This window comes from Pyrus communis, chromosome 13, assembly GCF_963583255.1.
Source record: "Pyrus communis chromosome 13, drPyrComm1.1, whole genome shotgun sequence".
Classification (NCBI taxonomy): Eukaryota; Viridiplantae; Streptophyta; class Magnoliopsida; order Rosales; family Rosaceae; genus Pyrus; species Pyrus communis.
The window spans coordinates 25,429,281-25,444,141 of NC_084815.1; the positions used below are offsets into that span (position 1 = coordinate 25,429,281).

At 35.9% G+C, this 14,861-nt stretch overlaps 2 protein-coding genes across 2 annotated transcripts; one reads left to right on the forward strand and one right to left on the reverse strand.

The window, feature by feature from the left end:
- Nucleotides 1-526: 526 nt before the first annotated feature.
- LOC137713388 (potassium channel SKOR-like) lies at nt 527-7,907 on the forward strand. The gene is made up of 12 exons (XM_068452677.1): nt 527-827; nt 1,727-2,015; nt 2,642-2,981; nt 3,240-3,535; nt 3,837-3,917; nt 4,236-4,334; nt 4,795-5,019; nt 5,151-5,339; nt 5,491-5,566; nt 5,682-5,976; nt 6,233-7,368; nt 7,520-7,907. The coding sequence occupies exons 1-11, from the start codon at nt 550-552 to the stop codon at nt 6,354-6,356; spliced, it is 2,292 nt and encodes a 763-aa protein (XP_068308778.1). The 5' UTR covers nt 527-549; the 3' UTR covers nt 6,357-7,368; nt 7,520-7,907.
- A 4,975-nt stretch (nt 7,908-12,882) lies between these two features.
- On the reverse strand, nt 12,883-13,883 carry LOC137712435 (uncharacterized). The gene is made up of 2 exons (XM_068451509.1): nt 13,270-13,883; nt 12,883-13,012 (listed from the first exon to the last, which is right to left on the reverse strand). Exons 1-2 carry the CDS (start codon nt 13,881-13,883, stop codon nt 12,883-12,885), a joined length of 744 nt encoding a protein of 247 aa, XP_068307610.1.
- Between the last annotated feature and the right edge of the window lie 978 nt (nt 13,884-14,861).

Sequence of the window (14,861 nt, forward strand, 5' to 3'; positions counted from 1 at the left end):
TATATATGTAATTAGAATAGTTTAAAATATCAATCGTCTAGTCAATAAATATTTGTAACCTAATTAATATTTACATAGCTATATAAAGTTTCCCCTTGAAAAATGTTAAGGAGACTTTATAAAAAGTGGGATTCTCCATATTCTCGTCACTTCATGTTTTTGACACAATCTTTATAACGTTGACGGAGAAATTATGTTAAACTGTAAGGTGGTAAAAAATTCATAAAAAATCTCACCTTAAAAGAGTCTTATTAGCATTTCTCTTTTCTCTTTATTGGATGAATTTTTATTAATTGGATGCTCTAGAAGATTGTTCTTAGATATGGAAAAACACTTATGAGTGGCCCAAAATAGCTTTTACTTATCTGATAAAAAGAAGGGAAAAAGTAGTAGTGCCTGGATTCTATCTGTCACCACACAAAAAAGTTATTACTTGGTATCAAACAACAACAGTATCATTGGCATTAAATATAAATTGGCTTGGCTCCCATTTAACTTTATTCACAAGTTTGTTATTATTGAAAGAGGCCGATCTGAGGAAGATAAAAAATGCATGGAGCTGAAAGGAGAAAGTCGTCAGGAGGAGGTGCTCATGATCAGTACGAAGATGAGGGGTCGACGTTTGAGGATGATGATGATTATGAGGAGGAGCATATTAATGATGATTCTAAGAAACAGTGGCTGTGGAAATTAGGGCGTTTTATCGCTTGTACGACTGCCGGCGACTCCACCACTCTTACTACTACTCCTGGCAGTACAAGTACTGGAAGCAGATCATCGTCTGCATCTTCATTTCTTGATCGACTCGTTATTCATCCTGAAAACTGGTAAGTACATGTACCTTCAATTTTTTGTCTGGCTAATATATGTATGAGATGTGTTTTCTTTGTGTTCATGGCTGGAGAGAATCTGCGTTGTAATGAGTTGCAGTTAACACATAATGGTAATTTAATTAGTACATTAGGATCATCAATCATAATTATAGATGGGTTAGTAAGTGATAGATTCTTCTCGTGAATAGTATCTTCATTTTCATTTACAAGCTATTGTGTTCTAAGTACAATGCCTTTGAGTAATAATATTGATTATAATAAATAAATAAAAATCATGAACGGACTATGTAGGTCCAGGGTTAATTAGTTGTGAGAAACCTACTTATATATCATTTTCAAAGTATTAATTAGTTGTAAGGCGTTAGCTTGCAGGCCAGCAGATCTAGTGATCTACAATTGTTCAGACTTGATAAAGGTTGTTACGACACCTGTTTCAACAATCTTGTATTTATCACTTATAATTATATAGAAAGTTGGATACAAAAAAAGTATATAGAAAGTTAATACACATGATATATAGATACATATAGTACGTCTTTTACCTAAACGAGAATGTGAGTCTCTTAATTGTATATATCTACCCTACAACTACAAGTAGAGATCTGATTGTACTTTCTTGAAGATTGTAGGTCAAAGTGGGAACCTTCTAGCTAGAATGTCTTTGTATTCACACATTTGGGAAAGTGAGAGAAAAGAAAATTCACGGAATTCATGATATTATATAGAACTTGCAAGCAAAACCTTTTCGATATATAGTACTCAAGAAAAGAGGGGAAAAATGAACTTTATGAATATTAGTTTTGACAAAAAGTTGGGTCGGGTTTAGAACCGGCCCAATAGCCCAAAGCTGTAAGTTGGCGCCAAAACATAACCCTAAATATTGGAAAATGCAGGTTGTACGTGGGGTGGACGCATTTCATTCTGCTATGGGCAGTCTATTCGTCCTTCTTCACGCCTTTGGAGTTCGGCTTCTTCCGGGGTCTGCCCCAGAATCTGTTCCTGCTCGACATCGCCGGCCAGTTGGCCTTCCTTGTCGACATCGTCGTACGCTTCTTCGTGGCCTACCGAGACTTTCACTCGCACCGTATTGTCTACAACCGCAACCTCATCGCTCTCCGCTACTTGAAGTCTCGATTTCTCGTTGATTTGCTCGGTTGTCTGCCTTGGGACGCCATCTACAAGGTAGTATTACTCTTAACTAATTGTAGGCAAAAACACCTTTTCAGTTATGTAGTTTCTAAAAAAAGTTCCATTTTCGTTTCATGTATTCCAGTTGCATCGAATTTGGTTATGTTGTTTGCAAACTGTTCCAGTGACCCAGTCCGAGGGCATCCGTTAAACCCCAAACTCTTAAGTCCTATTAATTTATACAAAATTGTCTCGTGCATGCACATGGGAGAGTGATTAATGAGTTTCATACAAGAAATTAAAATATGTTAATGGATATTCTATAATTGAGATTTGCAAACTAAAAAGACTAAATTTGACGCCATTGAATTTGAAAACATATCTGAATTATTAGTTTGGAAAATTGGCACAATATATGGCTTCTTTGGGATTTTTGAAAGGTCTAAAAACATTTTGTGTTTGTTAAAAAAATAAGAAGCACTTTTAGCTCATAGAAACATTTTTTGAATAAGCATATGTCAGATACTTCTATAGGAAGCACTTGGGTTTATAAAAAAGAATTTCAACTTATATAATATTTATAGAGAAATAATCTCAAACATGCCCTAAGTCTTTGTCCAACTGAATCCAGATCTAGTTATTCTTAATTAAGTAAGTAATAGATTGATTGTGATGTGTAGGCTTCTGGGAAAGAAGAGGGAGTGAGGTACCTGTTATGGATAAGACTAAGTCGAGCACGTAGAGTAACAGAGTTTTTTGAGAAGTTGGAGAAAGATATAAGGATCAACTACCTTTTTACAAGAATTGCCAAACTTTTTGTTGTGGAACTTTATAGCACACACACGGCTGCCTGCATCTTTTATTACCTTGCTACTACCATGCCTCCGTCACGGGAAGGATACACATGGATTGGAAGTTTGAAGATGGGTGACTATAGCTATTCCCATTTTAGAGAAATTGACCTTTGGAAGCGTTACATTACCTCACTCTATTTCGCCGTTGTTACCATGGCAACCGTTGGTAATTATCTCACTCATTTGTTCATTAATTTAAGCTTCATAATTTCCTTACACTAGGTTGTCATTGTGGTAATATTCCAAGTTAATCACATAAATCATGTATTGTCATATGTTTTAACTTTCTCATGTGATAATCCGTGATTGGTTTGGGATCCCGTTGCAACTAAATTCTTCTCTTTTACCATACATACGCCAATTCATTTTAGAGATGGTTAATTAATGTATGCTTTTTCTTCTTTTGTTTTTGTATCTTTTATAGGATATGGAGAGATACATGCAGTGAATGTGAGGGAAATGATATTCATCATGATTTATGTGTCTTTTGACATGCTTTTGGGTGCTTATCTGCTGGGTAACATTACCGCACTGATAGTAAAAGGATCAAAAACTGAAAAGTTTAGGGACAAGATGGCCGAACTTATAAAATACATGAAAAAAAACAGGCTTGATAGGGGGATAAGTAAGGATATCAAAAATCATTTGAGGTTACAGTATGATCGTAGCTACACCGAAGCGGCTGTTCTTCAGGATATTCCAGCCTCCATTCGCAGCAAGGTACTGATCACTGCCTAATTTTAAAGTCAGGCCGAAATCTGTGAATTGGGAGTTTGATCAAATAATACGTTTCTTGTTCTTGACTGTTCTTCCGGTTTGAACCATTTCCTGAATCATGAAAATGTCCAATAAATTTTAGTACATTTTCCTGAAAAATTATTTTTGATTATCCAATAAATTTTAGTACGTATCAAATAATTGGGATCTTACATTCGATTATCCTATTTGACAAGTTTTTGGTACTGCTGTACTGATATTTCTGAAATCTACTAAAATTAATCTATTTGTTTCTACTTTGCAGATTTCACAGAAATTATATGAACCATACATCAAAGAAGTTTCTCTTTTTAAGGGATGCTCTTTAGGATTCATAAAGCAGATTGTAAGCCATTTTATTCAGTATTTGCATTTGGTCAAATGAACAAAATGCTGTCATCATTTGATATGTGCATCACCTTTGTTTACCCTCAACACAGGGAAATGATTTCCGCACACATTTTTTTCTCCTTATGCGTACTCACTCCTATTTATTTATGTCCCTTGATTCCTTTTAATTTATTCAAACTGAATACCAGAAATATAAAAGGGTGTGTAGGGGGAGAAATAAAAGGGGTGTATAGTGCTCAGTTCCAAAATGATTAGAATTCTAGAACTACTTCTTCCATAGGAAGAAATTTAACCTATGTTTTGCGTTTATCAGGCAACCAAAATTCATGAGGAGTTTTTCCTTCCAGGAGAAGTGATCATAGAGCAGGGACAAGCAGTGGATCAATTATACATAGTATGCCATGGGGAGCTGGTATGAGTTTGACATTTCAAGATTACTTGCTTATTCTTCCCTAATCAAAATTAATCCTGAAATTGTTTTAGCTACTCAAACATTGATCTTTGTGTTCCTCTGCACTTACTATAACTCATACTGTTAATTATTTGATTTGTTGCATGCGTGAAATCCTCAAACCCCATGATTGGTGCTGGCTACTAGTAGTACACACACACACATACACACACACATACACACACACACACACACACACACAAATCTATTTCATTTGTTGTTTATGCGAAAGCCTGCGCGGCTGCACGCACAAATGAAGCACCTTTTTCTCTGTTTACTTTTTCAGGTTTGCAAGTTCATATTATTTGTTGACCCCTCAAGGGTAAATTAATAGTTACTCTATGTAGTCTATTGTATACCAGAATATATGTTTAATTATTATTCCTAAATCCTAACGGATTTGTTTTGATATTATCTACAGGCGAAGGTGAGAAGGCATGAAGACAGTGAAAGTGAAGAGCTCCTTGAGCGCCTGCAAACCTATAGCCCGTTTGGCGAGGTTTCTTTTCTTTGTAATACTCCCCAGCCATATTCTGTTCGGGCTAGTCAACTGTGCAGGGTCTTGCGACTTGATAAACAATCTTTTAGGGAAATCCTGGATATACATTTCTTAGATGGGCGGATTATCCTAAACAACCTCCTCGAGGTAAATAGACTTGAAAACTTTCGTGGTCTTTTTTTGCTTTCTTGCTTCTTTCACAAAAAGATAGTGCTTATGCCCAGGCAATTTGCAATGAAAATTTAAATTCCACCTGCTAATCACTTCTCATCTTCTAGGGAAAAGACGTGAATACCCGGAACAAGCTTTTGGAATCAGATATCATCCTATATATTGGAAAGCATGAAATGGAGTTAGTTATGAAAGTAAATTCTGCTGCCTATGATGGAGATTTTTATCGAGTAAAATGTTTGATTGGAGCTGGAGCTGATCCCAACAAGATGGACTATGATGGAAGGTCGCCTTTGGTACGTATTTAGATGCCTAAGCTTAAGCTATAATTTGATCTTTATAAACTGGAAATTTTAGCATAATATAATCAACTTTACTACTATGTTTTCTTATCTGTAACATTATTAAATATATGTACATATTTATCTATATATTTTGTTTCCACAGCATGTTGCTGCATCAAAAGGGTTTGTTGATATCACTCGTTTCCTTATTGAAGAAGGAGCGGCCGCTGAGATGTCAGGTGATATTCTAAGGAGCTCTACAAGAACTTTTTTAACCGGATCATGTTGTGAATAAATCTTCCTAGTTATTACAATTATTGTTGATTAATTTGTGTGTACTGTACGTAATATTAGATAAATATGGGAACACTCCTTTACTTGAAGCCATTAAAAATGGGCACGATGAAGTAGCTTCTTTACTTGTTAAGGCGGGGGCATCACTCGCTGTTGATGATGCCGGTGATTTTCTCTGTACTACGGCAGCAAGGAGGAATATGGAGCTTCTGAAAAGGCTTTTAGCCAATGACATAAACCCGAATGCGAAAAATTATGATCAGCGGTCACCACTTCATGTAGCTGCTTCAGAAGGCTTATATCCAATGGCAGAATTCCTTTTAGAAGCAGGAGCAAGTGTTCTATCAAAGGACAGGTAAGGTCTGAATGTACCTCATCTGGCTTGTTAGGCCGGAGGAGTTATATGAATGGGTTCATCGCCAAAGTGGCTTCTTGAGCCACTAATACAAGAGCATATGCACGGCTCTCTCCACATGGCCTTGTATTGGTGGCCCATTGCGCAACAATGGTAGTGAATTTGATCCATAAGTCTCTCTTCCTAGGCAAGGACGACATCTTATGGTCTCCTTGAATCCATTTGTAAATATAACTAGTCTACTTCTTGATTGCAGATGGGGAAGAACTCCACTTGATGAAGCCCGCATAGGTGGAAATAAGAAACTGATCAAATTGCTTGAAGTCGCCAGAGCTTCTCAGTTGTCAGATTTCTCCGATCATTCTCAAGAAACTGGTTAACATTAATTTTTATACATTTCTCGAACATGTAGCACACATTTTATTACTATCTGCTAGCTGATGTAGGCCAAGGACTAAAAGCGTTATTATATAAAATTACTGGCAGCTGGGATTTAAGTTTTATTATATAATACATGCATTTTTTTAGAGTTATAATGCACGTATCTAGCTTAAAATTTGTGGCTTATGGAATTCCTAGGTTAATGCCATTTTATGAAATCATTTAGTTTTTTAGGAGTTATATTGTAAGCCTTTATTTTTTTATGTCTTTTCATATTTTAATCTTTAAGTTGTTAGCCTATAAATACTTGTATTTGTAAAGAAGAATGAGAGAAGTTGTTTGAATTATCATATTGATATTTGAGTTGTAAACTTGTTTTTATGTGCCTTTCTCTTTGTAAGAGTCTGCTGCTTTGTTCTTTCTAGTGTCTACGTTGTAGGCTGGTACTAGAACCAAAGTTTATAGGATTTTTAGACCTCTCCTCGCATTAGGAGATAATGGACTCTACCTATCCATTCTATCTGTCATTTTATTTCGTTTTTATCTGCTGCGCCCTGCATCACTAGCCAATATGTATTATTTGTAATATTACATTATCCTTTGAATTCATATCGAAGTAAGCTACTCTAATGAACTTAGTACCAGTTTGGCTTAGCTTAAATTCTAAAAAAAAAAAGGGTACCAAGAAATCTTGAGCCCTAAAATGTGTTTGCTAAACATTTTAAAACAGCTTATTTTTACAGTTTTGGATGAAAAAAAGTTGAAAAGTAGAAGCAGCAAAATTGAGCTTCACAAGACCGGCTTTTTATTGCCAAAACACGGATGAACAATGTTCATTAAATGAAACTTTCAAATTTCCAAACCTACTCTTTTGCATCTTTCTCCTAAAACTCTCCTTCGCTATTGTCTCTCGCTCACTTCCACTCTCCAGCTCTCTCTCTCTCTGTCCAAGCTCGATCTCTCCCTCTCATCTTGTTCAAGCACTCTTCACCAAAAAAAAAAAAAAAGCAGGTATATTTCCTTTTCTCAACCTCTATTTCTGGATAGTTGGAATATTGAAATTGAATAATTGGAAGGTATAATTGGAAGATTTAGATTTCTAGGTAATCTGAGTGATCTGATTCTGGGTAATCTGGGTTTCTTGGTGATCTGGGTTTCAAAGTGATGAGGCCGACGATGATGGACTTCTTCAAAGGCATGGAAGACCACGGCTCTACCATGGCCATGGACGTCTCGTCAACCAACTGGAGGCGTTTCGTGAGACCCAGATGGGTGAAAGCAAGCTAGTCGATGCTGACTTCTTCACCTGCTTCGAGGATGATTTCGGTGACACCAACATCAACTGAACCAGCAAGCGAAGTCACATTCCTCTCTATTATTTTGAAAAATTGGATATATAAACATATGGATTTTAGTTTGTGTTTTTGCAATCTATTATTTTTCTATGAATGATTGATGAGTTTTCTGTGTGATTTGCTGATAAATTAGACATTCTTGTATGAATGATTAATGTCCTTATTAGTCATTTTACACAGTCATAACAGTTTTATAAAAAAAAAAATTTACCAAACGCTCAGACATTGTTTTTTTTTTCTTTTTCTAAAAGCACTTTTAGTATTATAGTTTACCAAACACTTACTTGTTTTTTTTTTCATAAATGTTTATTCTCACAGCACAGCAAAGGCAGTTTTGAAAAAAAGCACAGCAATCCCAAACTAGCCCTTAGTCTGGTCGAAGTAAGCTAGTCTAATCGGAGCAGTCAGAATACTTAGTTTAGATAAGAGCAAGCTAGTTAATCATAGTAGTTAGGCTACTATGAGGGAATGACTAGTCAGAACACTAAGTGTACAATCTTAGTCAGTAAGACTAAGCTTATGCCCATTATAGATGTTACTTGTCTCCCAACTAGGAAAGCCCTAGTTCATGTTAAATTAAGATATCTTGGCGATTAAGCAACATAATTATAATCTAAGATGATTGTGTCTTATCCTAGATTCCCTTCTAGATACTCTCTCGATTTAATACGGTTACTTCCTCTACAAATACTCTCAAGATCTCTACGAATACCTTAGTTTGGGTATATGCAATCATTCTCAATTCTCAATACAATTAGACAACGTAATCATAATCTAAAAGGATTGTAACTACATAGTGAAACCACCGATCTCTTGAAAAAGGGGGATGATCTTTTCTTTTCTCTTTTTTTTGGAAAAAATGGAGTTATCTGGGACCCATCTTCCCTAAATAATGGTGGGCTCTTCCTCCGGAGAAACGCAAGGGCTGGTTTGTTTTTCTCTAGAGAAGCACAATAGCTCTGTGCTTCACATCCCCTCCTGTGGAGTCGCAAGATTGGCTTCGATTAACTGCCACCGGTTTTTATCTCTTTAATTTTTATTTTCTTTAATTATTTGACGAAAACTCCCTTGAAGATTATATTCCTTTTTTTCCTTTGCAGTTGTGAATTTTTTTGTTTTAAGGGGGTTTTAGTCCAAATTTTTTTGTCCAAGCTTGTTTCACCAAATTGAGCACTCGACTTTATAATAGTATAGATTAGAAAATATGCCCGCGCGTTGCTACGAGAACCATTTGTTTTAGGCGTAATTGAATGAATGAAGATTTAAGTTGAATAAATTCCACACAATTATGAACAAATAGAGGGATACATGAGTGAATGAGGTCGATAAGATAAGCAGTTTATGCTACCTTGTGCCAAAGAGTTTATGCTAGTATGCCTTCTTATGTTTAAGGAGCAATTGAAATAAAATAGTTCATGAATGTCATGCTTCTGCTGGCAAAGTTAGGCTCATATCAGGATCACTACATGCTCTAAGAAAGGATTGCCAAAAGAATGCATGCATAACTTCTCCTACAAGTACCTAAATGAATGCATGCATAACTTCCCCTACAGTAAATTTGTTCACCTGAGTCACAATCCCCTTGCAAGGATTATAAAACTCAAAGCTTACTATCCAAAACCAAATAACTTGTACCATTTACATGCTTGTGCAACATATGCCTTACACTGGAAAAACATCAAAAATCGAAATCAAATTTGTAAATCATGGACGAATTTTGTTTTATATTTTTATAATCAAATCAAGTAGCAATGTAGCACATAAAATTACAAACTTGAAGCAACTAGAGAGAGCAGAAATTAAGATGCAGAGAGATCCTCAAACTTGCAACATACTGTATGGAAACTAATCGTAGAGGTTTGTGAAGCAAACCGCGGCATGAGTTGCAGTCAATTGAACAAAAACATAGTAGTTTAACTAAGAAATGCATGATGAAATGGATTCATAGTTTTCATGCATGACACAACCCTATATTATTCCATAAGTCAACTTAATATAGTTCCACAAAGTGAAATTATAATGCTTACTTGTCGCAGAAGGGGCAATGCCACAATGAAGGCATATGGTGAAACTTAGTAACCTGTAGCATTCATTGCACTTTGTAGCCAATATGTTTTTGCCTATCTGATGGCATCTGCTAACACAAAAAAGGCCACAAAAGGGATGCCAAGTCTACTTTTATTCTTATATCAGGCGATAAATAGATGATGTTTTCCATATCAATAGCATACTAAGAAATCTAAAGGACACAACACAGTAGCTTACTAATTCAAAAGATTAAATGAACTACAAATGGACCAATGGTTAATCGAACAAATTCAATACAACTGAATCACATTCTAATTTTAAGCTAAGCACTATATTGCCAAGAAAAGTGCCCATATTGCTGTGAATAGCACTATCCACTGCTCATTTTGCTAAATGAAATGCCTAGAATCTATTCATTTCAAGTAAGTAAAAATCCAGAACAAGGAGATGGAGATATCGGACGTTCAAAAATGATTAAATTGCCATCTTAACAATCGATTTAACCTATATACACCTACATGTATCAAATTCAATCTTAGATAAAAATAAAGTTGCTGATGAGATAACTGATTCTTGGTGTGAGTCATCACTTCTACTTTTTATGGCAGTGATTACTTAAGGTTCTCATGCATACCAGCTCTCAATAGACTCAACAACACATGGAGGTAAGGACCAATCCAGTAATCTTGAGAAAATGGGATCCCTGAACCTTCAAAACCCACATACATCTTTTGGCAAGATAAGTCATATTGCCAAAGCACAAAAGAAAAAATAATAATAATGTATTGACACATTTAAAAAGAAATTCCGCACCTTTTGTACAATGCAAGAAGGTTTGGGAGTATTGAAAAAAATTGTCTATAAGAAGTAATCAATTTTTTCTTTACCATGCTCAATTATGTGGATGTGCATTGTACTGCTATAATGATGACAATTATTTGTCAAATGCAAGTGGATTTCTACCATTTTATTAGAAAATGTTAATATCAAAGGAAAGTAAGCTTGTATGGAGTAACAATCATTTAAAATTAATGACCATATTAAGAACAGAAAAGTTTCAGCAAATAATTGAATGTAATACAATAGACATAGATGAGAGGATTAAGCAAATAATTGAATGTAATACAATAGACATAGATGAGAGGATTGAGTAATTAGGAATTCTATCATTCATGTGAAAAAGAAAACATGCATTATAGTTGAAACAACTCTACCTTTACTTGAAGCACCAAGCATGTCAGCTTTAACCGTCCGCACAAAACGGAAGCTGATCCAATGAAGTCAAATTTTGCTTGCTATATATGGATATGCATGCTATAAGAAACATCCATTTGTAGATTGTAATATGTCATCAATATCATAGTTTCAAGTAATCAGTCTACTGCTTGGAGGAAAAACACAGAAAAGGGAAGCAGAAAAGTAGAAGACATAATACTTGGGCATCTGGCAGGAATAGTAAGTTTTTGAAAAAAATTGCTAAACCATCTTACAAATTCAATCGTTAAATGTTATACTATAACCCAAGACAAAGATAAAATTATACAGTTTGTTTACGAATCAAAACAAAGTGTTGCTATGATCCGCAACCCTATGAATCAAAAGATGGTAAATGAGAGAGAGAGAGAGAGAGAGAGAGAGAGAGAGAGAGAGAGAATTCGAGAAGCACCGGCTAACATTACCAAAAAAGTTGAAAATGGTGGTTTTCATTCGAAGATAAAGCGCCTAATATGAAATCAAGGCACAAAAATTATAATTAAAAATTTTGTGTACGGTAAAAAACTAATTCATTGATTAATTAAGACAAATGACTGAAAACGTCAACTTTTCAATTGTTATCAGTATTAGATGGACTAAAAGAACAGGAGAAGTAAGATTTCATGTAGAAGATCGCTTGTATAAACTAAATCCAGTAAATCAGAGAAAAATGCAATACAACAGTACACGACTGGAAAAGAGAGTACAAAATCCAGTCTACTGCTTAAGCATGACTCTATGTAAGATTATTTTCCCTTCCGTTAAAGTTTGAACAAACCAACATATCACATTAAGGAAAACAAATCACCTTCTCAGCCTTGGCAGCAGCTTGTGCAGATTTTGCATACAATTCTTCTTTAACAGCAAGTTGACCCTTCAATTTCTTATCTTTCAAGCCCTGAAAACACAAAATCCAAGATGCAGTGACAAATAAACATGTGTAAGTTTCATGAAAACTCAAAGTTTTTAGGCCATACCTTCAAATTTGCTTCTGCTCCTCTAAGAAACTTCTTCACTCTCTTATCTAACTCGTCAGAAATCTTCTCCTGCAAATTAAGGTACTACCCATTTCATTTTCTCATTCCCTTTTTAAGAAAATTGTGTGCACATAAGAGCCTAAAGTTCGGCTCTCATGTTGGTGAGTTAAATGGTGCAATGTACAAAAGGTGAGAGCTTAATCCAGAGCTATCATAACTAAAATACCAAAATATCAAAACTCGAAAATCTCCACCTAACAAAACATCTAAAAAACATATTTTCAATGAGATTTGAGTAGAATCATGACTGCAAGCAGATCTTGTGGGACTGCTACAAAAAATATAAACCAGTTGATTTCCGTAATAAAATATATTCAATTGATTTTCAGGCGTACTTGTTTCATTGCACAGTGTCAATAGTGCCACCATCTTGTTTCACACCCATTTAGCTTACAGCAGTTTCGAAACCTTCAAACGCAAAATGCCCTGAAACTTGATGAGTAATACAATTCAATGACGACATTCAAATTTTATTTTTGCAAAGAAAAAAAAGATAAACTGGTCCACATAAATCTTTTAGCTTGAAAATCCACACCTACACACCAACCCAATTCAAATGGTGAATTTGTTATAAATTAACACTACGATTTGAGGATCGATCACATACCAGCTTAACAACCATCTCCTCCCCACTGTGTATATTTACACCTAACACCAGAAGAGCAATTTCATTACACAACACATTAAATTAACACAATGAATAATTTTCTTAGGAACATGGGATATCAAGCACTGATTACCATACCTAAATAGAGTTCTCCGAAAGACCCACTCTCAATCTTCCTCCCCAGCTTCCCAGCAATCACATGCTCCATGATGCAACAATATCCAATACAATTCGACCCACAGACTCAAACTGGCTTTATTTCACAGCAATTTGTGCAAAATTCTTCCTTCCCAATCAAATCTAGCTGCACGGCATGCTCAACCGGTGAAATTATGCATATCCCCTTCTGATTCATCCACTCTGAAATCCGCAACCTATAACACATTATTACGAAAGCAGAGGAATTTCCAATTACTTATGATACAAACAAACACATTAACTAACAAAAATGCTAATTCCCTCTTTCACTCACTCTCTTTAACTAAAATTTAATTACTTTGATGCTTCTTTCAATTTTCTTTCATTTCTGAGCAACCAAACAGGGGATAACACAAATTGCAAGGTAAGAAAGAAAGATGGAAACTTGGAGGGCTGGGGACAAGCGTTTCTGAGCAACCAAACAAGGGATAACACAAATTGCTGCTCATGGACCAACAAAGAGCTTTGAAGCTCATCAATCGACATCTTTGTAGTGCCGTTTGACTCTTCAATAGAGCAAACTATGTAGTTGAACTTTGGAGCCATAGATCTCAGGATCTTCTCTACAATGGAGCCATCATCAAGCATGTCACCATAGATTCGCATTTTGTTTGCAATCCCCATGGTCCTTGCGAAATACTCCATGACAGACTCTCCATTCTTCATTTGAAGACTCTCAAAGTCACGTTTTAGGGCCTGAAGCTGTGCACGCTTCACTCTTGCTGACCCTTGGTATTTTTTCTTCATGGAGTCCCAAATGTGCTTGGAAGTATCCTTCTGGAGATTAGTCTCTAAAATCGTACGATCAATTGATTGGAATAGGTAATTTTTTACCTTTAAATCCTTCAACTTCATTTCTTCAAGCTTCTGTTGCTGCGCAACTGTAATCGTACTTTCTTTGGGTATAGTATATCCCGTTTCCACAAGATCCCAGTACTCTTTGGACCTTAGGAAATTCTCCATCAACATGCTCCAATGATCGTGATGACCATCAAAGCGTGGTATTGCTGGCTGAACGAAGTTCTCTGCTAGCTTGCCAGACGCCATGGATGCTAGCTACTGCAAGGACAAAAGTTGCCGCTTCTATGTGAGATTTTTTGACCAGGCCCAGTGGGGGGCTCTGATACCAAATGTTGGTTTAACTTTTACACTGTAAACTTAAGTTTGCTGCCAAAGTGATGGCTAAGAAGCTTTGATTTCATTGAACAAACTTGAAAGAGAAATTACAAATTAAATAAGAAAAAACAAGTCTACTGCTGCAAGCAACATGACGTAAACTTTGCAGGCTTTGTGGAACCACCATTTTGATGTATGAAGTGCAAGTATTTTTTTGTTGTTGTTTGATTTCTGCGCAAAAGACCTTGGTAGTACAAGCGGTTCCAAGTCGACGACTGTGTACACATCCATGTCGTTGTGGAGGTTGGGGGTGTTGCTCTCTGCAAAGAGGCACTGGTTGAAGTCGTTAACAGTGAATGACGTCACAGAGTGCCCGAGTTGCACGTGGGGTAATCAGAAGACTGCCTTGTTGTCTGAATTGTTGAATTATAAGTCTCTAGCTGATTGAGTATTAGAAATAAGATGAGTTTAATGTGTGTATTCACTTGAGCATATTTGTCAAGTGTAATGTTACAAGATGTAAGGCCATGAGTGCCATGTGGTGTGTGATCCATGTAATTAGGTAGATGAGTGACTAAGATTAAAAGTAAGAGTCTTGTGTGGTCCTAAAAGCTAAGGCCATCAGTTAATGTAAAGGAGTGTTAGTGCTCACTTTTCGTGTGGTACAGAAAATTATTCCTCTGCAACATTTTGCAAGAGAGAACAAGAAAGAAAGTTTTCGTTTCAGCTTCTTCCCTCTCTGTTTTCGTTTTCTGTTCAGTTCTTCCTCTTCGTATCAAATCCATCAAATCGAGTTTCACTAACATGGCCTCAGAGCCTAGTTTGATCATTTGAGATCTGGGCGTAAACTGTGAAGCATTTTTGAGCTACACTTGAGCTCGTTCCGGTTCAAGCGGAGTTATCGAAACT